At 52.1% G+C, this 22,356-nt stretch overlaps 2 protein-coding genes across 2 annotated transcripts in view; both read left to right on the forward strand.

Annotated features, from left to right (window-relative positions):
* Window positions 1-22,356, forward strand: part of TSPEAR (thrombospondin type laminin G domain and EAR repeats) — a 40,215-nt gene that overhangs the window by 4,002 nt on the left and 13,857 nt on the right. Inside the window, exons 2-8 of the mRNA XM_037158219.2 lie at window positions 14,052-14,290; window positions 17,030-17,120; window positions 17,949-18,102; window positions 19,034-19,165; window positions 19,788-20,014; window positions 20,518-20,704; window positions 21,890-22,119. Coding sequence (XP_037014114.2) covers window positions 14,052-14,290; window positions 17,030-17,120; window positions 17,949-18,102; window positions 19,034-19,165; window positions 19,788-20,014; window positions 20,518-20,704; window positions 21,890-22,119 — 1,260 coding nt within the window. The remainder of the gene's footprint in view (window positions 1-14,051; window positions 14,291-17,029; window positions 17,121-17,948; window positions 18,103-19,033; window positions 19,166-19,787; window positions 20,015-20,517; window positions 20,705-21,889; window positions 22,120-22,356) is intronic.
* On the forward strand, window positions 3,636-12,155 carry LOC119058779 (keratin-associated protein 10-4-like). Its single transcript, XM_037158221.2, has 2 exons — window positions 3,636-4,296; window positions 11,312-12,155. Exons 1-2 carry the CDS (start codon window positions 3,636-3,638, stop codon window positions 12,076-12,078), a joined length of 1,428 nt encoding a protein of 475 aa, XP_037014116.2. The 3' UTR covers window positions 12,079-12,155.

A 22,356-nucleotide genomic window follows, 5' to 3' on the forward strand; every position in this document is an offset into this window, starting at 1 on the left:
CGACATGTGCCTTCTTGTTGCTGCTCTGACTGTGGACGATGGTCCTTTATCCGTCTACTTAGTGCCACATTTTTTACCTTTCTGTGCTCTTCTTGGTGATTTGCTGTTTAAAATGGACTCCTCAGTGCAGGAAGGCTGCGATGTGCCTCACAGAGAGAACATGTGTTGGATAAGCTTCATCCAGAAGGTTCCACTGCTGTGGGAAGTGAGTCCAGTGTTAATGAATCAACAGTAAGTATTAGACACATGTCCTGAGCTAATGTGTATGCCTCTGCCCCCAGTTCTTGCTCGTATTTGTCTCTGACCCTGGTTCCTGGCACAGAGCTCCTAAAAACCGTGTAATTTCCTAAGTGGTAAGCCCACTGAAGGCATCTTTTGTTCTAATATTAGGTCTTTGATTCTGGTTCCTGACACAGAGCTCCTAAATTCACTAGGATTTCATGAGTGATAGGAGTGTCTTTTGTTCTAATGAGGGGACTCGGGTGGCTCCTGGATGGGGCGGGGGGCTGGTCACCAGATGGAGCATGCCAGTATTAGAACCTTGGAACTTCCAGACCTACCCCTTACTCCATACAGGGGAGAGGGGCTGAAAGCTGAGTTATTAATTGACAATACCTACATGGTGAAAATTCCATAAAATCCCAATGAATTGGGGTTTGGAGAGCTTCCAGGTTGGCGAACACATCCCCACACTGGGAGACTGAGCACCCCAACTCCATGGGGACAGGAACTTCTGTTCTCAGGATTCTTCCAGACCTTGTCCTATGTATATCTTCAACTGGTTGTTTATGTGTTTCCTTTAAAATGTCCTCTGTAACAAATCAGCAATAGCAAGTAAACTATTTTCCAGAGCCCTGCCAGCCACTCTAGCAAATTACTGAACCAAGGAGGGGGTTGTGGGAACCTCTGATTTGTAACCATGTCAGACAGATGTTGGAGGTCACCTGGATACCTGCTACGTGCAATTGGCATCTGGAATGGGGGCCACCTTTGGGACTGAGCTCTTCACCTGTGGGGTCCATGATAACTCTGGGTGGTTTTGGAATTGAATTGAATTGTAGGACACCAGCTTGTGTCAGAGAATTGGTCAGTGGGGGAAAAAACCTACACATCTGGTGTCAGAAGCATTATGTGTGCGAGTAAAGGAAAATACGTGGCATTTTCCCTAGACATACTTCAAACAAGGTTATATATTGAGCAGCTGATGGAAAGGAGACCAGAAGCTCACAGGCACTGACCCTGCATTTCCCCAGGACCAATGGTTCGGTGGTTGCTAATACAGTGTTTGCAGTGACTTTGCAGAGCACGATCATCACTGACAACGAGAATCAGTGGGGGCTATGTTTCTACCTGCCGTGTTACTTATTGTTTCCTCTGTCTCTTGTGTCTTTTTTTGGTGTGGTCCTTTAGTCCTTTGTTTGATTTTTTAGTGCTGTCTTTGCATGTTGTGAATACTTTCTAGTGTGGCACTTTCATTCTCTAATAATGTTTCACTATAGTTTTTAATTTTTCCTTAGTGTTTGCTCCAGGGCCAACCATACATTTGCTTTGAATGATCAGAATCAACTTCTGATGAATACTAACCCTTTTCCATATAAAAATGTTGCCCCTTTTTATATATAACTGTGTTCATTCTTGTCCTTTTTATGGGCTTGCTGTTTTATATACTGTATCTATAAATGTTCAACCCAACCGTATATTGTTGTAATTATTACTTACTATACTTTTATGAATTTTAAGAAGCTTAGAGAAGAAAGAAAAACAAGTACATACTTAGAGCTTTTGCTATCCTAACCTTTTTATCATTTCTGATTTTCCTCACTTTTTTCTGTGTATTTCAGTTATGATCTGGAGTAATTTCCTTTGCTTAATACAGCTTGGCTCCCATGTACCTCCTTTGTGCTGATATTCCCCAATACATTACATTATTATATACTATAGGCCCAGCAACACATCACATATACATAATTATAGAAAATCATATATGTCTGCCTGAGGAGGGAGAGTTCTTGAGGGAGGAGATCCTGCTTTGACTTTCACACGGGGGCTGCAGGTGGCCCTGGGTGTATGGAGCAGGTGATCATCTGAGCTATGAAGAGAGGAGGAATGTATGAGCATTTAGCACTCTATTGGGGAGGGTTCTATGAAAGTTCAAGGTGCAATAAGCCAAGACATTTGCCTCTCATGGTTGATGGGGGTCTCTGCCTGCAGATCTCCCTTGGTCATTGTGGATGAAAATAAAAATGCCCAATGCATGATTTGTGTGGGGAGAAAAGGTGACAAGTCCCTCAAAGGACAAAGGTCCTGAACACCTCCTTCCCTGTGTTTTTATTGAGTTCAGCTCACACAGGGATACATAATATGCACATAAAGCCCATCAACCAGTGCTGAAAATGCCACTGACCTCATTTACAGATAATAGTTGAAGAAGCACAGGGATTGTCTCTGGTTAGGGTTGGCTTTAGCTCAAGTGTCTGTTTCACAGCAACAGGGCACGGCAAACCTCAAAGGACACAATGTACATTCTTTCTCTGGCCAGATTTGCCCCCAGGAACCATCTGTTCCAGTACAAGGTCGCAGATGTTTCTTGGCATAGTTCCCAGGCTGAGTCAGGCAGGGAAAGCAAAGCAGCCAAGAGACTAGGAGACTTTTGCAGAAAGACTGAGGATTCAGACTATGACAAAGCCAAGGGGTGAGGGTTTTTCTGCCCCTTCTCTGAAGACCCCTAAGTCCTTCCCTGATGGCCCTTTGTTACAATGCCTGTCTTAGGTTGTCCCTCTTCCTCTGAGGGATCTTACCCATCACTGGCTAACCAGTCATCCACCAGGCCAAGCAGGGGGAAGTGAGGGAGGCAGGGCTGTGCTCTTGCCAGGAGGTAATGTTCTGTCTCCTTAGTGGCTTATGTCCCCAAGGCCTTTTCACTCAGCTCTAGCCATGGGACAAAAGGCTACAGTCCCTGAAACCAGGTGGGACAGCTCCCAACATGTGGTCATTTCTACTGTGCTAGCTTGGGTCTGCATCTTTATCACTCTCTGTGACCCAGTCTCTGCCCCCAGAGGAAAAATTTTTTTCACGCATGCCTACCCCAGGACTCACTCCCAGTAGACACATACCCCCTCAACTCCCATTACAAGTGGCTTCATCAGCCCACAAAGTGCATCCCCCTGTGTCCAGGCTGGCTGAGCATCACAGACCATCCACAGCTGACCACGTTTCCCTTTTTTCAAAGATTCTGGGATTGTCCCATCCTCCTCCCTCCATGGGAGAAGTTATGTTTATGAGAGCAAACCCCTCAAGGGATGGAGAAGAGGGCTGTCACTTTCTGAATTGCCTGATCGCTACCGTTCCTGCAAAAACAGCACAAACAGCACTTCTACTGCCTTTCCTCTGGGGACAAGCACTGGCCAGGAGAGACCAAGTCCCACTAAGGAGCCTCACAGGCAGTGGCACTCAGTGAACCCACAATGTGGAATCACAGAACAACGCTCAACACCAACAAGGAAGGGAAGGCTTCACCAAGCCTGCTGCTGGGGCAACACACACATACCCAGGAGGGTATAAAAGATGACAGTCCAGGCATCATGCACACACTCACACTCACACACTCACACACTCCTCCAGCTCCACCACCCACCATGGCCGCCTCCACCCTGTCCATCTGCTCCAGTGACCTGAGCTATGGCAACCATGTCTGCCTGCCCAGTTCCACTGACTCTTGCACTGAGTCCTGCCAGGTGGATGACTGTCCAGAGAGCTGCTGTGAGCCCTCCTGCTGCATCCCCAGCTGCTGTCAGCCTTCCTGCTGTGTCCCCAGCTGCTGCCAGTCCACCTGCTGTGTCCCCAGCTGCTGTGCCCCAGCCCCCTGCCAGACACTCATCTGTACCCCAGTGAGCTGTGTGTCCAGTCCCTGCTGCCAGGCAACCTGCGGGCCCAGCCCCTGCCAATCAGCCTGCACCATCTCCTGCACACCCTTGTGCTGCCAGCAGTCTAGCTGCCAGCCCTCCTGCTGCACCTCCTCCCTCTGCCAGCAGGCCTGCTGTGTCCCTCTCTGTTGCAAGCCTGTCTGCTGCACACCTGTCTGCTGCACACCTGTCTGTTGCACCCCCTGCCCCTCATCCTGCTGCAGACCCTCCTCCTGCGTGTCCGTCATCTGCCGCCCTGTGTGCAGACCCGCCTGCTGTGTGCCTGTCTCCTCCTGCTGTGCCCCCTCCTCCTCCTGCTGCCAGCCCAGCTGCTGCCGCCCAGCCTCCTGCGTGTCCCTCATCTGCCGCCCTGTGTGCTCCCGCCTGGCCTGCCGTGTCCCCGTCTCGGCCCAGAAGTCCTACTGCTGACCAAACATGTCCCACAAGGGCCAGCCTGGCTCTAGCCTGTGACTGTGGTCCTCTGAACCACCCCTCAGCCTGGTACTGAGCTGTGTTAGGTAGCTGCCCCCACCCAGAATGGGGTCTCCAAGTCTCCACTGTCTGGACCTGACCTCTGATCCCTGGAACCCTGGACCTTGCTGCTTCCCAGGTTCTTGCCTTCACATGCCTCTTGGTCACTTATTCTTCCCTCCTAGTTTCTCTTTTGAGTCACTTGACCTCAACTCTCAGCCTGTCAACACCCCATTGGGTGTCGCAATAAACTCACTTCATCATCTGACTGCTTCCGTCATCTGACTTTGTGGGGTACTGAGGGGACACATGATTGTCACCGACATTGGTCCCCTCTAGCCACAAGTATGAGTAATGAAGTCCCAAAAGGCAGCAGCCTAACTCCTTTTGGTGGGGTACCAGGTGGAACTTTTGCCCTGGCCTGGAAGGTCTGTGCCTGGGGCTTCCCCAAGAGTGGTCACCTTCAAAAAAGTCCTGGTCTAGGGAGTTCTCAGGCCCCAGGGACCATTTCCACCCACTGTCCCAACTGGAAAAATCCATGCCTCCAGATTTGCCTGTCAGGAAACATCTGGGCGGTCCATGCAGCACAGACTCTGTGGGCCTGGGGCCACCCCTTGTCTTTCACCCACAGGTCCACACCGTTAGCAGAGACCTGATGGGGCAAGGGCAGGAGGGGCTGCTCCCACCCTGAAGGAGTGAGAGAGACTGGATGACCTTCCCACTAAGGCTGAACCAAAAAACTAGCAAAGCTGTGAAGCAGTAGTGTTCAGGTATCAGATTTGTGGATCACAGAACAGGAACCCCTGAGAGGGGGAATCAAGCTACAAGGGTGTCACAACGGGTCCCACTCACCACCTTGTAAACATGTCCAGGCCTCAGTGCAAAAGTGGGGAGTCCAAGTAGAGCTCCATGCACCCCGGAGTCAGGGATGACCTTGGAAGTTGAGGGGGGCCCAGGGAGATAGTGTTTGGGGCGAGAAGAGGGGAGCACTGCCCTGAGAAACCCTTGGTCCTCACAGGGTCTCCCTCAAGTGTCAGTGAAGGAACGATCAGCAAACCCACCTGAGACTCAGACTGGGGCAAGCAACAAAGTTAGATGGCGTCATCCCAGAAATCAAACATGCCCGAAGTAGCGCCTGTTCCTACCTGCCAGCCGAAACATGATCTTAATTCTCAGGGCTCCAGGGAGACCACTCAGAGCAATTGCTTTTATTGTGGGTAAAATTAACCCCAACATAACTGGTGGTTCAGTCCTACCTGACAAAGCTGATACACAAACTTTAAAGAGTGAGCCATTTCCAAGGAACTTAATTGCATCTAGGTCAAAGGTCAAGAATATTCATCTCAATACTCCATGAGGTAAAATTCACAATTTTAGACATTCCTTCAAAATTATCAGGCATGCAAAGAGGCAGAACAACATAACCCATAGTAAGAATAAAATCAAGCCATCGAAACCAAACCAGAAATGTCTCAGCTGATAGAGTTGGTAAGAGTTATGACTATGTCCCATATGTTCTAGAGAAAAGGCTAAGCAAACATATTAAATAAAGTTGCAGAAGACTTAAAATGGCACAGGGCCTCTAGAGAGGAAAACCATTACGTCTGAGTGACTATTACACTAAATGAGGTTAACAGCAGAATAAATGCCGCAAAAGAAAAGACAAGTGAACTGGAAGGTGGAGCAATAGCAAGCAAATGAAGCACAGAGAGGAAAAGAACCAGACAGAGAGCTGGTGAGCTGGAGGATGACGCCAAGTGACCTCAGGTGTTGCGTGTCACTGGAGTCCCCAAAGACGAGAGAGAAGGAGGAAAAGAAGAGGGCCTGTCAGGCCGGAAGAGAAGAGAAACTCCACTCTCCTGCCTGCGGGAAGTGCACTTTAGTTACAAAGAAACGAAGAAGGTAAAATTTTTTCATGAAAATAAAGAGTAAGTTAAATCTCAAACAAGCCTGAAGTATGAAGTGATAAAGATTAAAGCATGAGTCAGTGAAATGGAAAATAGTAAAACAGTAGTGATAATCAATGAACTGAAAGCTAGTTTTTTGAAATGGTAAATAAATGGACAAATTCTACACTGGATAAGGAAAAGATAAAGAAGATGCAAATCACCAATATCAGGGATAGAAAAGGAGGAATTACTACAGGCCCCATAGATATTAAAGAATTAAAGGGGACTACAGCAAGCAATACTCTCCTCCAAAAACAGAAAACTCAGATACTAGGGACTCATTCTTTAAAGACACAGACTACCAAAACTCACTCACTCAAAGGAAAGCAGATAACCCTAATTATCCTGGTCAATTTAATAGACTTGGTTTCTTGAAGCAGTTTTGGGTTCCCACATAATTTGCATGCTCACCCACGTACAGGCTCTCCCACAATGAACACCTTGCAATGTTGATCCATTTGTTAGTAATGTGGTTCATTAGTTATGATCAATAAGCCTATATTGACACATCAGTATCACCCAAAGTCCACAGTTTCTATTAGGGTTTACTCTTGATGTCTGTTCTATGGGTTTTTGTAAAGATGTAGTGACACATAAGGACCATTATAGTTCATGCAGAACAGTTTCCCTGCTCCCCCAAGTCCTCTGCACCCCACCTGTTCGTCCGTATCTCCCTGCTAATGCCTGGCATCCATGGATCTTTGCCCCATCTCCATAGTTTTACCTTTTCCAGAATGTCACATGCTGGGACTCAAATAGCAGGAAGACTCTCAGACTGGTTCTTTCACTCAGTGATGTGCATTGTGCGGTTGGTGCTTCTCGATGTCTTTTCATGGCTTGATGGCTCATTCCTTTTTCACCCTAGATATTTTTACTGAGGTAAAATATAAATAATATAAAAGTTACTGCCCTAACACTGTCTAAGTGCACAGTTTGATGGTAGTGGGTACATTCGTCATGCCGTACAGCCATCACTACCATCCACAACCAGAACTCCTTCACCCTGCAAAGACGGAAACTCTGCACACATTAAACAGCAGCTTCCTATTCTCTCCTCCCTCCAGCCCCTGGGAAACCCCACCCTACTTTCTGTTGCTAAAGTACCTCCTGTAAGTGGAATCATGTAGCATTTGTCTTTCTGTGGCTGGCTTATTTCACTCACCGTAATGTCCCCATGGGGCGTCCCTTTTTCTGTTTCCTTTTTACGGGTGAGTAATATTCCACTGTGTGTCTGTATATTTTGCTCACCCATCCATTCATCCATTCATCCATCAATTGTCACTGGGTCACTTCCACACTTTAGCTATTGTGAATAAAGCCACTAGAAACATAGGTTAACAACTATTTCTATGAGTCCCCACTTGTAATTCTTTTGGGCATATATCCAGTAGAATTACTAGATCATATGGTAATTCCACTTCTAACTTTTGGGAGGGACCATCATGCTTATTCCCACAGCAGCAGCACCGAAACAGTGCTCAGAAACAGTTCACATGGGCTCCAGGTTCTCCACGCTCTCACCAACGCTTGTTATTTTCTCTTTGTTTCCTTCGTATGTAGTAGTTATCCTAATGGGTATAAGGTGGCATCTCACAGTTTGGGTTTGCATTTCTCTGATGATTAGTGGTGTTGAGCACCTTTTCACATGCTTATTGTCCATTTGTGTATCTTCTTTTTTTTTTTAAGATTTTTTTATTTATTTATCTTTAGAGGGGGAAGGAGGGAAGAAACATCATCCCCTAATAAACGTATCCTGTGTTCGCAGGCCCACCTCATCCACTGAGCTACACCAGCCAGGGCCATTTGTGTATCTTCTTTGGAAAGATGTCCACTCAAATCCTTGGCCCATTTTTGGATTATGTCGTTTGGGGGCTTTTTATTATTCATTTTTAGGAGTTCTCAATACATTCTACATATTAATCCATTATCAGATACATGATTTCCAAATGTTTTTCCCATTTCCTCGAGTTGTCTTTTATCTCTGTTGATATTGTCTTCTGATGCAAAAATATCTGAAACTTTAAAAGTCCAATTTGTGCATTTTTCTCATGTTGCTTGTGCCTTTGGTATCACACCCAGGAAAGCCCTGCCAAGTTCAATGCTGTAAACCTTTTGTCCAGTTTTCTTCTAAGAGTTGTATAGCTTCAGGTCTTGCACTTAGGCTGTAGATCCATTTTGACTTAATTCTTGCATATGGTGTTAGTTATGGGTTAACTTCCTTCTGTTGCATGGGGATATCCAGTTTACCCAGAATCATTTGTTAAAATGACTGTCTTTTTTCCATTAAATGGACTTGGTGCCCTTGTCAAAACTGACTCGGCCTATTGAGTGAGGGTCTGTTTCTGGACTCTGTATTGTATTGAGCAGTCTACATGTCTTTATGTCAGTGCCACACTCTTTTGATTACTGTAGCTTTGTAGTAACTTTTGAAATCAGGAGGTGTGAGCCCTTCAGCAGTGGTGTTTTTGAGGACTGTTTGGGCTCGTCAAGGTCCCTTAAGGTTCCATGTGAATTTTAGGATGGGTTTACATATTTCTGCAATAAATATTGAGAATTTGATAGTGATTGCATTAAAACTATAGAGTACTTTGGGTAGTATTAAATTCCAATCCATGAACAGGGGCTGTCATTCTATTTATTTATGTTTTCTTTGATTTCTTTCAACAATGTTTTGTAGTTTGCATTGTGAAGGCTTTTTACCTCCTTGTTTAAGTTCATTCCTAAGCACTTTATTCCTTTCGATACTGTTACACATGGGATTATTTTCACAATATTCATTTTGAGCTGTTCGCTATTACTGTACAAAAATGCAACTGGGTTTTGTTGGTCTGTTTCCTGCTGTTCCGCTGAATTCATTTGTTAGAGCTCGCAGGCTGTTCTGTGGAACCTTCCAGATTTTCTACATTTCATATCACATCTGTGAGCAGAGATGATTTCGCCCCCTTCCAACCTGGATACCGTTTACTTCTCCCACTGTCTGTCTTCTCTCCTGGAGCTTTCAGTTCTGTGGGGACCAGAGGTGGTGAAAGTGGGCGTCCTTGCCTTGTTCTTGATCTTCACAGGGAAGCTTTTAGTCTTCCAAAACTGAGTGTGATGTTTCCTGTGGTATTTTGTATTTACTCATTTATATATTTATCTGTATTCATATATATTCATTTATATGTCATTTTCTTCTATTCCTAGTTTGTTGAGTGTTTTTTTAATCATGAAAGGGTGTTGAATGTTGTCAAATGCTTTTTTGCATCAATTGAGATGATTGTGTATTTTTTTCCTTCAGTCTATTAATGTCATTGTTACACTAAATGATTTTTGTATGTAGAACCATCCTTGCATTTCAGCAACGGAGCCCTCATGGTCGTGGTGTATAAACCTTTTCATGTGCTGCTGAATTGGGTTTGCTAGTATCTTGTTGAGGGTTCTTCATCAGTGTTCATAAAGAGTGTTGGTGTGCGGTTCTCATTTCTTGTGGTGTCTCTGTCTGGCTTTGATGTGAGGGTAATGCCGGCCTTATAAAATGAGTTAGGGAGTGTTCCCTCCTCCTTGATTTTTAAAAGAAGTTTACAGTGACATCAGAATAAACAAACAAAAAATACTTAACCTGACATAAGGCATCTATGAAAACCTCACAGGCGACACCATATTCAATTGTCAAAGACACTGCTGTTCCCTGACACCAGGAGTGAGACAGGGCTGCCTTTCCCCACCACACCTGTTCCATCTTACTGAGGGTCTCGCCAGCACAGTGAAACAAGAAAAAGAAAACAAGGCGTATGGATTGGAAATAAAGAAATAAAATTGTCTCTATTCACAGAAGACATGATGGTCCACAGAGAAAACCCTCAAGAAGCTATTGAAAGGCTCCTAGAAACGTAAGGGAGCTTAGCAAGGTTGAGGAACACAAATGCAAAGTAATAAAAAGTCACTGTAGTTCCATACAGGAGTGGGCAAAAGTGGCTTTACAGTTGTGAGTACACAAAACACGAAATTTATTCTTGTATTATTTGTTACCATATTATTTATTTGTATTATTTGTCTTTTTCTCATTATTATTTTGTACCTTTACTTACATTCTAAACGTTAGGTAATGATGGCTGATAATTTAACCTACTTTTGCCCACCCCTGTATAATAACAATAAATGATTAGATTAAATTTTTTTTGTTTAAAAGCAGACAACAAAACAGAAAATGAAAACCAGTATAAATCTGACAGAATGTTCCATAAGGAGAACTATAAAACCACTAAGGGGTAAATCAAAGACAACGTGAGCAAGTGAAGAATTAGAGCATGTTCATGGGTTGAGACCCCATGACGCCGGTCCCCTCCAACTTGACCTATAGATTCAAGGTCATCCCTATCAAATTACAGCAGGACTTTACTTATCTTTTATTTAATTTTAATTTTTTTTATTTTTGCTACAAACAAGCTGATTCTAAAATTATTTGGAAAGGAAAAGGAACTCAAATAGCCCAAACTACTTGTCGTCCTGTGCTGAGGTGGACACCTGTCTTTGTCTATCTTCCCATTCACTGCTTCTCCCCTTGGCTGGTCTGTGTGCTCTTCGGCCTTCTGTGTGCAGAGATGTCCTGCAGCGGATGAGCAGCGGTGTCCCAGGGTCAGCCCCCTGCTGCCCTCTCACTGACTTGGTCACGGATCAGTGGCAAGTTTACAGATAACACCTGCGGAGTGGAGCGGGGCAAGTACAGGCTGCTGGGGCTCCAGGACTCCAGACTTTTCCAATGCTGTTTGCTTAGAAAACCAAAGGCAGGTCAGGGGGTCAACCCAGACTTCTACCATGACAGGCATTTTACAAGCAGCAAACTCTTTCCTGTAAATAAACCAGAGGTCATAAGGGCTCTCCAAACATCAACACGGAAAGGAGGGCGTGGGGGCCTCCTGCTTGGACAACACTCAGGAGAGTATAAAAGCTGACAGCCCTGGGCACCTCATACACACATACACACACTCACACTCGCACCCCATCTTCCAGCTCACCTCCAGCCCCACCGCCCCACCATGGCCGCCTCCACCCTGTCCATCTGCTCCAGCGACCTGAGCTATGGCAACCGCGTCTGCCTGCCTGGTTCCGGTGACTCTTGCACCGACTCCTGCCAGGCGGATGACTGTCCAGAGAGCTGCTGCCAGCCCTCCTGCTGTGTCCCCAGCTGCTGCCAGCCCTCCTGCTGTGTCCCCAGCTGCTGTCAGCCTTCCTGCTGTGTCCCCAGCTGCTGCCAGTCCACCTGCTGTGTCCCCAGCTGCTGTGCCCCAGTCCCCTGCCAGACACTCATCTGTACCCCAGTGAGCTGTGTGTCCAGCCCCTGCTGCCAGGCAAGCTGCGGGCCCAGCCCCTGCCAATCAGCCTGCACCATCTCCTGCACACCCTTGTGCTGCCAGCAGTCTAGCTGCCAGCCCTCCTGCTGCACCTCCTCCCCCTGCCAGCAGGCCTGCTGTGTCCCTCTCTGTTGCAAGCCTGTCTGCTGCACACCTGTCTGCTGCACACCTGTCTGCTGCAAGCCCGTCTGCTGCACCCCCTGCGCCTCATCCTGCTGCAAACCCTCCTCCTGCATGTCCGTCATCTGCCGCCCTGTGTGCAGACCCTCCTGCTGTGTGCCTGTCTCCTCCTGCTGTGCCCCCACCTCCTCCTGCTGCCGGCCCAGCTGCTGCCGCCCGGCCTCCTGCGTGTCCCTCATCTGCCGCCCCGTGTGCTCCCGCCCGGTCTGCTGTGTCCCTGCCTCGGCCCAGAAGTCCTGCTGCTGACCAGGCATGTCTCCCAGGGCCAGCTGGGTTCAGGTCACATCTTGTGACTGTGGTCCTTCCAGCCACCCCTCAGTCTACCCCTGACCCATGTTATATGGCTGACCTCACCCAGGACGGGGTCCCCCAGGTCCCCATTGTCCTCATCTGACCTCTGCTCCCAGGAACCCCTGATCTTGCTGCTTCCCCAGCCTCTTGCCTGCCGGGAGGCACCTCACCTGCCCCTGGGTCCCCTGTCTTTCCCTCCACATTTCTCTATCAAGTCACTTGACCTCCACTCTCATGTTGTCAGCATCTCCTCTGGCACCCCAATAAACTCACTTCATCACCTGATTGCTTCCTCCATCTGATTTCACAGTGAGGGCGGGGCGGAGGGACAGGTGGTTTTCACCAGATGTTGGTCTCCAGCCCCAAGTATTTCTGGGAGTGAGTGACGGCGTGATCACAAAGGGTAGTGGCCTCAGTCCTTTAAGTGAGGCACCGGGTGGGACTCACCCCCAAAACGGGAAGTTCAGTGAAGGAGTGGCCAGAGACCATGTGACCCACTCTGAGCCAAGTGGGTTTTACTGAATCCATCATTAAATTAACTATGAGGAACATGGTGCCTTTTAATTTCCTCAGAATAACAGTTGCATGGAATTTGGGTCACAGTGTTACATGGACAAAGACTTGCTGAAAAAAATTATGCTCTGTAATTGTTATAGATCTCCTTTAGCATTAGGTTTCATCACTTCCAATTCATTACTCTTTTAATTGTGTTAGGCTAGAAATTCATAGTCTCCACACCACATTTGCTTATAATCAAGTGTGCATTGCATCTGTAGTCGGTGTGGCAGGGGCTGCGGGGTTTGGAGGTCACACTGTGCGCGAGGTTGCCATAGTGGCGGGAGGTGTGTGGTTTGTAAATTGTGGTAAAATACACGTAATGTGAAGTTTACCATTTTAATCATTTAAAAAAAGATTTTATTTGTTTATTTGTCTGTTTATTTATTATAGCTGGGGGAAGGGAGGGAGAAAGAGGGGGAGAGAAACACCGATTGATTTTCTCTCACATACGTGCCAGCTGGGGACCAGCCCGCAACTGAGGCACGTGCCCTGACTGGGAATGGAATTGGCCACCTTTCACTTGGCCGGACGATGCTCAGCCAACTGAGCCCCACCAGCCAGGGCCCATTCCAACAACTTCTGAGTGCACGGCTCAGTGACATGACGCGTGCTCACACTGGTGTGCAGCCATCTCCACTGTCCATCTGCAGAATGTTCTTCATCTTCTTGGAAGGGAACTCTGCCCCCTTTAAACGCTCACTCCCCAACCCCCAACCCCAGCCCCTGGCACCCACTCTTCTGTGTTCTGTCTCTGAGAATGTGACTGGTTCAGGGACCTCCGGTGAGTGAAATCACACCGTGTTTGTCCTTTTGTGACTGGCTTACTTCACCCAGAGCAGTGTCCCTGACGCTCGTTCATGAGGATGCAGAAACTTCCTTTTCAGGCTGCAGACGTTCCGTGGTGCGGATGGGCCACACCACTTGGCTTCTCCCTCCCTCCATGACGGACAGCCGCTGTGCACTGTGCTTCAACACTTGTGAGCAGTGTGGCAGTGAGCGTGGGCGCGTGAGCGCCTCTCTGAGCTCCTGCTGCTAATCTGCTTGGATTTATGGCAAATGGGGGGGCGCTGCTGGATCATGGGGGACTTCCATTCCTAATTTTTTTGAGGAAACATTGTACTGTTTTTTTATCGAGGCCGCCCCATTTATCATTCCTGCCCACAGGGCATGAGGTTTTATATTTTCCCACATTCTCACCAACGCTGGCTATTTTCTGTTTTCCTAGTGCCAGCCGCGGTCATGGGTGTGAGCAGTGTGCACGTGCTTTTATCTCGGACGGGGTCACAGCAGCAGGCCCTCTGCAGGGGCCTGCCCCGCCCTCGCCAGCCTCCCCTTCCCTGCGGCGCTCACCTGCCTGCCCTCTCTTGCAGAAGAACCAGTACTTGTTCACGGTGGTGGCGGAGGGGCCCGATGCGCTGCTGCTGGGCCTGCGGTACTCGCCCACCCGGCTGCACTTCCTCTTCCTCAGTGAGGACAGGGCAGGTGCCTGGCAGACCCGTGTGTCCTTCCACAGCCCAGCCCTGATGGACAGCCAGTGGCACACGCTGGTCCTGGCTGTGTCTGAAGACTCCTTTTCACTCACCACGGACTGTGGCGTCCCCGTGGACATGTAGGTACCAGGATGCTGGGGAGGGTCGCGTGATGCTATGTGGTGCCCTGCAGTCCGAGTCCAGAGTGGACACCGGGGGCCGCTCCAGCCATGCAGTGCGGGCCCTGGTGGGGTCAGGCTTGTGCAGGGACCACTGTTAGAAACATGCTTTTTGGCAGGACTGCCCGGGGCCACCAGCAGGCGGATGGCCAACCTGTCCCCAGAAAGGCTGTGGTGGTGTAACCAAGTGCAGGCCAGCTGCCTGCTGCTGCAAAAGACAGTGCTCACGAGACAGGTGCTGATGGAAAGGAAAGTGGTTTATCTGCAGATGCTGGCCACCTGGAAAGGGGGGCACTCACATCTCAAAGCCACCTCCACCTCTCAGTGGAGGGAGAGGTTTTATAAGGAGGGAAGGGGGAACAGAACAGAGAGATCAAGGGAGGGGGTTGAAAGGTTCTCTACGTGAAGACGGGCTCAGTCCATCCCAATAGGGCAAGTGACGGTCTGGCGTACGTCGCCCTGGTTTAGTCGTCCTGGCTTCACATCATCCTGGCTCCACGGTTGAAGGTCAGCAAACCTCCCGGAGCCGGGATGCCTGAGGGTCGGAGTTGTATCTTTTGAAAGTAGTTCCTAGGATACTCACACAAACAAGCTGTTTATCTGCAAGCCGCATATTAGTCAGAGTCGGCACTTACAGAAACAGTGTCAGAAGACTGGAGAGGCGGGTTACAACTCCCCCGTTACCGTGGGGCCAGGACCAGGACAGTCACCAGTCGGAGGGCAGAGGGTGGCAGGCCGGGGAGCCGACACCTGGCTCAGGATTTGGGCTGAAGTATGAGTCCAGGTCTGGCTTGACCAGGGGGACGTGCCCTGCGGCGTGCTGGGACCATGACATTAGGGCACAGAGGAAGAGCATGAGGAACCCAGACCCCAGAGCCAAACAGAAGCTGTGGCTGAGCTTGAGGCCCAAGTCTCGCTGTGTGACTTCCAACCTGCCATTTAACCTCTCTGACTCAGTCTCCTCATCTAAGATGAGGGAGTAAACACTTATTAAAACCCCACGCAAAGTAAACCTTGGTGACATCGACACAACCCTGGGCACGTGGAAGCCTGAGCTCGTTTCTCGTCCTTGCCATCACCAGTTTCTGCGAACTGTCAGTCAGTAAACGGCCAGGAACCGAGAATCCCCGTGGCCTGGCCGGCCGAGGCGCCGCATGGGTCCCCAGCACCGACCCTTGCTGAGCAGGGCCAGCGAGGGTCTGGTTCTCTTCATACCAAACACGGTTTTCAAAGGCAGAATCTCACTCTGCTTTGTTGTTAATGAAAGTTTTTCCACAATAAAAAGAAACCATAACATTTATACACTTGGTTTAAACATGCCTTATTCACCACCCCTCCCCCACCGCACCCACAGACATATCAGGGACTTCATTGGACGACGGCCCCTCAGGTGCTGAGAGCAAGGAGTGGGACAGCTCTGGGAGGGACAGGGGTGGGGGAGGCTGTGGGGACTGACGTGATGGTGACCGAGGAGGAATTCAGGCCCTGCACACAAATTCAGAATCAGGGGACCTAGAAACTGCACGGACACTGGGCATCTGAGACTGTGGTCCGGAGCTGACCTCGCCGTGGCCATCTGCAGCCAGACGGCAAAGACTGGCAGGAGCTGCTGCTTTCACGAGAGGACGAGGCATCGTGGCCCAGCAGACACTGGGCAGTGAGGAGAAAGCATGTGCCTGGCTTTTCTGCCCCAAGAGCTCCAGCCACACTGTCGTCTACAATAGGGTGCCACCTTCTCAACTGTCCCCAGAGTCTGGCCCCACTTGCACATGAAGAACCAACTCTGGCCCTGGCTGGTGTGGCTCAGTGGATTGAACACCGGCCTAAGAACCAAAGGGTCACAGGTTCAATTCCCTGTGAGGGCACATGTCTGCGTTGTTGGCCAGGTCCCAGTAGGGGGTGTGCAAGAGGCAACCACATATTGATGTCTCTCTCTCTCTCTTTCTCCTTCCCTTCCCCTTTCTCTTAAATAAAATCTTTAAAAAAAGATCCAACTCCAGTCACACTTTCCAGCCACCCTCAAGTCATCAGGGAGGGAAGCCCCTCCTGCCCTGAGGCCATCTGTCCCCCGTGGTCAGGAAGCCTGGGCCGGGAGAAGCCACAGGAGGTTCCTGTGAGGTGGCAAAGACACAGGACCCCATGGCAGCATGCACTTTTGCAGATGACCCTTGTTCTGGGACAAAGGGTGTGCCCTAAATTCACATGCCCTAGGACCTGGGAAAGGGAGCTGTTTAGAGACAGCACCTTTGCAGGCGTTATCTAGCTAAGTTGAGGTCATGCTGGATAGGGTGGTGACCCAGTAGTGACCGGCGTCCTTCCAGGAAGAGGAGCCGAGGCTCAGAGGGGAAGCCGTGTGATGATGGGGCAGAGGGTGGAGCGATGCCACTACAAGCCAGGCAGTGCCGGGGGCCCCCTGGGGCCCCCAGGAGTCCCTAGGACAGGAAGAGGCCGAGAGGTCCCTCCCCAAAGCCTTCAGTGGGAGTGAGGTCCTGTCAACCCCCCAGTGTTGGACTCCTGGCCCCCAGAACTGAGAGGTGATGAATGTCTCTGGTTTAAGCCCCCCCACCCACCCACAGTACTTTGCCCCGGCTGCCCCAGGACACTGACACGCCCCTTAGGTGGCACTGCCCTGTCCTCTTCCCGGAAATGGCTCGCACTGCTGCTCTCCATGGCCCTCACACCCACACCCGCTGTTTGCAGAATGTCTGACGTGCCCTTTCCCGCCACCCTGTCAGTGCAAGGAGCCCGGTTCTTCGTTGGCAGCCGGAGGAGGACCAAAGGCCTGTTCACAGTAAGCTCGGCAGGGCTGCCTGCGCGGCCCCCCATGCACCGGTCCTCACATAGGGGCTGTCACCGGAGGTCTGCCGTCCTCCTGCTCTGGCTCCACAGATTGTCGTGTGTGTCAGACGGAAGGAGGAACACAAGGCCCTGCCCACACGAGCCAGGCACACCTGACACAGGGGCTCTGCCCTTGCTGTTCCCTCCTCCTGGCACGCATGTCGCCCCTGCTGCCACGGCTCACAGCCCACCCTCAGGGCCCCACCCGATGTCCTCTTACCATGGAGGCCTTTCCCAGCACTGAGAAGACAACCCTCACCCAGCCCTCCCACACCCCACCCCTGGTGGTCTCTTCACAGAAGCCCAGGCCACCCTCAGACTGGCTGTGTGGGCTCACCATCTGTCTCTCCCCTGGAGTGTGGGCGGGGCACCTTATTCCATGGGGGGAGGGGCTTTAGTTCTCTGGGTGCCCTGTGACTAGAACCATGCCTGGTGCATAGCAGAGGTGCTCTGGGAGTATTTACTGATGGTGTGCTAGGATGGACAGATGGACGGATGGATGGATGGATGGATGGACAGATGAGGGATGGATGGATGATGGGTAAATGGGTGGACAGATGGATGCATAAGCAATGTTGATCGGTCACCCCAGGTTAGTCCACAGAAAAAACCCTCTGTGATTTAATGACCTCCGAAGGGTGTGCAGCGCTCCACTGATGCCCCCAGGGTCCCCCCATAACCAATATGCAGACTCTTCTTTCCTGGCTGTAGAGACGGTCAGGCCCCCACTGCACTTCCACCTGTCCCCCAGGGTCCCGACACACTGTCCCTCTCTCGGCAGGGCCTGGTGAGGCAGCTGGTCCTGCTGCCCGGCTCGGACGCCAGGGCGAGGCTGTGTCCCTGCAGGAACACCGACATCGTGCTGTCTATCCCCCCCATCCTGCAGGGTCTCACCGGGGGGCCGGAAGACAACGAGGTGCTGAAATACCCCTACGGTTAGTGAGCCAAAGCCGCCTGCTCCCACACACAAGGCCTCTGCCTCCCTCCTGCTGCGGGTTCTGCCCCTGAGCAGCGTTTGGGGCCCTTTCTCCTCGTCCCTCCCCGATATACATCTGAACCTCAGCCCCTGCCTCAGCGGGGACCTCACCTCTGCAAGCCACATTTCTATTTACCGTGAACCCCCTGCCCAGAGGGTCCCCAGCTTTGCTTTTTTAGTTTCTGTTTTCACATTCCCCATGGAAAAGCACAATGCTGACTGGTTAAACCACAGCCCCTGCTGGGGAGACTCCGAGCCCCCACCCACCCCTTACCCCACCACTCAGCAAGGTGGGGAGACAACCTGACCCTCTCCCCAGCTTCACGAGTCCAGGGAACACCCCTGACCCTGACCAGGGCGACACTGGTACCCAGGGCTGGAACTGTGTTTCCAAGTCCCTGAGAGGCCTCAGAGGCGTCTTCCTGGGACGCCTGGGCCACTGTGACCGGAAGGGGCCTTGGGCCCGGGATCAGGCCCCCAGACCTCTGCCCTGACCCTGGGCTACAGGGCAGACGCCGCTCTGAAGTGGCCAAGGAGCACCACTGGGACAGGTGAGCTTGACCTGAGATGGCGGCGTCATTCCGAGAGGCGATGGATGAATATGTCAGGGAACTAACCCAAATGGAAGTTCTGATAAATCCAACCCATGGATCACAGATGTGGGAGGCAAGCAAGGAATGCCGTCATCACTAAAGATTTTCAGAAGAGCTTCGGGTCTGAGGAAAGGTGGACGCGCTGTCCTCTGACGCTCTCGGGCCTCGCCTGCCTCCAGAGATCCATCTGAGACCCCCGAGTGGGTCCTCGAAGCCCAGCTTCACAGGCAGAGGCAGGGTCACTTCTTCCAGGGGGCAGGTTTCCACCGGACACTCATCCTCCCTGTCTCCCCCCAGAAACCGACATGAAGGTGACGCTGGGATCCCGGCCTCCGTGCACCAAAGAGGAGGACGCCCAGTTCTGGTTTGATGCCGGGCGGAAGGGGCTGTACCTGTGCGTGGGCAGCGAGTGGGTGTCCGTACTGGCAGGTGAGGGGGATAGGGAGGTTGTGGCTGGGGGCTCTGGGGGCCGGCGTCTCTGCTCTGGGCCAGTGCTACGTAAGAGCAGGAAACACAGTAGCCCGCCCTCCGTGGGCAGGCAGAGCTTGTCCTCTCCCCCTGTCCAGGGAAGAGCACAGGGTTCCTCCCTCACAGGGGGCTCTGCCCACTCTCCTCACCCCGTGTCAGCTCTCCGATCATAGATGCAATGGAACGATGCTGGAGGGGTGAGTGAGGTGGCCCCAGGCGTCAGCAGCAAAGGGGAACCGGCTCCTGCTGGGCTGCTCCCGACTCCTGACTCTACCCTCTAGTTCACACCAGGGCACAGTCTTTTGTAACGTCAGTGAGAGTGGGAAGTAGCTGGTAAGGATCCGACATAACAGTTCCACCCAATGAGTACCACCCGGCATCTATGGACCCTGAGACCCACGCGGCCCGAATGGGCTTCTTGATGGGCTTCTGAGCGTGGACAGGCACTCCCAGAGAATTGCCCTTGCCCCACACTAATGCCCCTGGATCACGGCTCAGGGCCCGGGGGTCGTGCTCCCAACACGGTCCCTCCAGGCTTCCGTTCTGGGGAGCATTAACCAGGCCTTGATGTCTCTCTCACAAGCCAAAGAGAAACTGGACTACGTGGAGGAGCACCAGAGCCTGTTCACGAACTCGGAGACCCTGGGCATCGAGGTCTTCGTCATCCCCGAGGCCGGGCTCTTCGTAGCGACCGCCAATCGGAGGGCCACGTCCGCCATCTACAAGTGGACCGACGGGAGGTTCGCCTCGTACCAGCGCATCCGCACGCACCAGGCCCAGTCCTGGAGGCACTTCACCATCGGGAAGAAGGCAAGTCGGCGGCGGGGCCTCCTCTGTCCTCTTGAAGTGGTTCGTACCTGGGCATTCGGGCTTCCCACCCCACACACACGCCTGGTGCACCTGTCACAATGACATAAGTGGGCCTTCGTGCCTGCTGGTCACGTCACACACAGGGGGTTTCTGTGCTGTGCTTGGCTTCGTGACAAATACACGTTCACCATAAGAGAGTAGGGCATGGAGACTTCCTACTCAGGCAGGTGATGAACGCTTTTGTGCATGAAGCTTTTCCTGGTTTGGGAAATAGAAATGGCAGTAATGACTGGGAAGTACAGATGCATTTAAGGGTTTTAAATGTAATGAACAAATCTGGAGACAGACAGTCAGGGCTCCCAGACTGCTGAGGCTGCTGGCAGACAGAGGGGGACTCGGCCTCCACCCCCGCACTATTCGGGCAGAGCCGCCGACATCCAGAAACCTCCCTCGCCAGACCCTGGCTGTGAGCATGAGACCGAGTGTCCGGGCCTGTCTTGCAGATCTTCCTGGCTGTGGCGAACTTCGACCCGAACGAGAAGGGCCAGGAGTTCTCTGTCATCTACAAGTGGAGCCAGAGGAAGCTGCGGTTCACGCCCTACCAGAGGGTGGCCACCCACAGCGCCCGAGACTGGGAGGCCTTCGAGGTGGCTGGGGAGCACTTCCTGGCCGTGGCCAACCACAGGGAAGGTGGGGGCTGTGACCTTCGACCTGGAAGGGAACCATCCCAGGGGCGGGCAGGACTCACCCACGAGGCTCATTTTCATCTCATTAAAAATGATAATAAAGCACACTGGCCCGATTTCCCGGGATTGGTCATCGTGCGGTGGCCTAAGGGTGAACACACCTGAGTATCCTCACCTGTCGGGGTAGGAAGATGGGTGGTCTGTACCTGCCCTTAGAATGGCCACAGAAGTGTGGGTCACCTGACTACATAGATGGCCTCATCTGAAACTAACTTAACAAGTAATTAATTAACTCACTAACTAACTCACCTCCCCGTGGGAATGGTCTGGCTGGCACAGGTGGGCGGGTGAGCCCTCTGACCAGCCGGCCCAGGGCCAGGCAGGGGGACGCCGGCGCGGACGGGCTGGGAGAGAGGTTAGAGAGATGCAGACCCTGTTTCCGAGACCAGGCCGTCCCTCTGCACACGGACCGTGTGTGACATGTGGGCACAGTGGGAAGACAGGCAGGGAGCGGCTGGCAAGCCAGGGACGGCCCTCAGTGACCTGGGCGAGCCCTTCTCCGTCCTGTGACTCGGGGGATGGACAGGGTCCAGGTGGCGACCAGCCCTACAGGTGTCTGTAGCTCAGGCCTTGGTGGGCCGAGTGGCTCTGTGTTTACCTGAGTTCGAGACCCACTGGGGAGCTCTGTGGGGGCCTGAGGAGGAGCCCCCCTGAGGCTGATGGGCAGCGTGACCCCAGGAGCCCACTCACTAGGGCTGTCTGCGGAAGTGAGTGTCTCAGGGCAGGCTGGCCTGGAGGGGTCCAGGGAGCACAGTGCCTGACCTGTGGGAGAGCGTGGGAGCCAAGGGGACACTGCGCAGTGTGACAGGTGGGGCTGGGGACATGCGGTCGGGGGTCCACCTGCAAGACCCTGGGAGGCCATGGTGGGGGTCCAGAGCCATACAAAGGGGGAGCCCCTGAGAGTTCTCATCTGGACAGAGGCTGGAGGTGCGGCCACATGCAGGGCATCTTCGCTGGGGGGTGAGAGGGCGCAGGGGGGCGTGGGGTGAGCAGGGCTGTGTCCAGAGTGGCCCCAGGCCTGGCTGGACTGCACAGCCTGCAGGGACCCTCAGGCGCAGTCCCAGCCAAGGCCACCGTTGGGCCACGGAAATTTGTCCTCCCTCCCTCAACGCAGCTGCTTGGGTTCTAGGTGACAACCACAACATCGACAGTGTCATCTACAAGTGGAACCCGAGGACACGCCTGTTCGAGGCCAACCAGACCATCGCCACCTCCGGCGCCTACGACTGGGAGTTCTTCACCGTGGGTCCCTACTCATTCCTGGTGGTGGCCAATGCCTTCAACGGCACGTCCACGAAGGTGCTCTCCCACCTGTACATCTGGCTGGTGGGCTCCTTCCAGCTCTTCCAGTCCTTCCCGGTAAGGAACCCCCCGTGTGCCCTGTGCTCCCACCGTGCCTCACCTGGGACCCCAAGCCAGCGCCTGGCGGTGCAGGACTGGGGGCCCCCAGCCAGGACCAGTTCCCTGGGTCTGGCCTTCACCCTTGAGTTTCCGCCCCAGGTGCCTCCCCCCATATAAGGCTCAGGCTGAGCCACGATGCCTGCAGCTGCCTCTGCTACCCCCCAAAGAGCCTGGGGAGCCCTAACATGAGAGTGG

The sequence above is a fragment of the Artibeus jamaicensis genome, unplaced genomic scaffold (assembly GCF_021234435.1).
Source record: "Artibeus jamaicensis isolate MK-2021 breed Jamaican fruit bat unplaced genomic scaffold, CSHL_Jam_final scaffold_474, whole genome shotgun sequence".
In the NCBI taxonomy this organism is placed as follows: domain Eukaryota; kingdom Metazoa; phylum Chordata; class Mammalia; order Chiroptera; family Phyllostomidae; genus Artibeus; species Artibeus jamaicensis.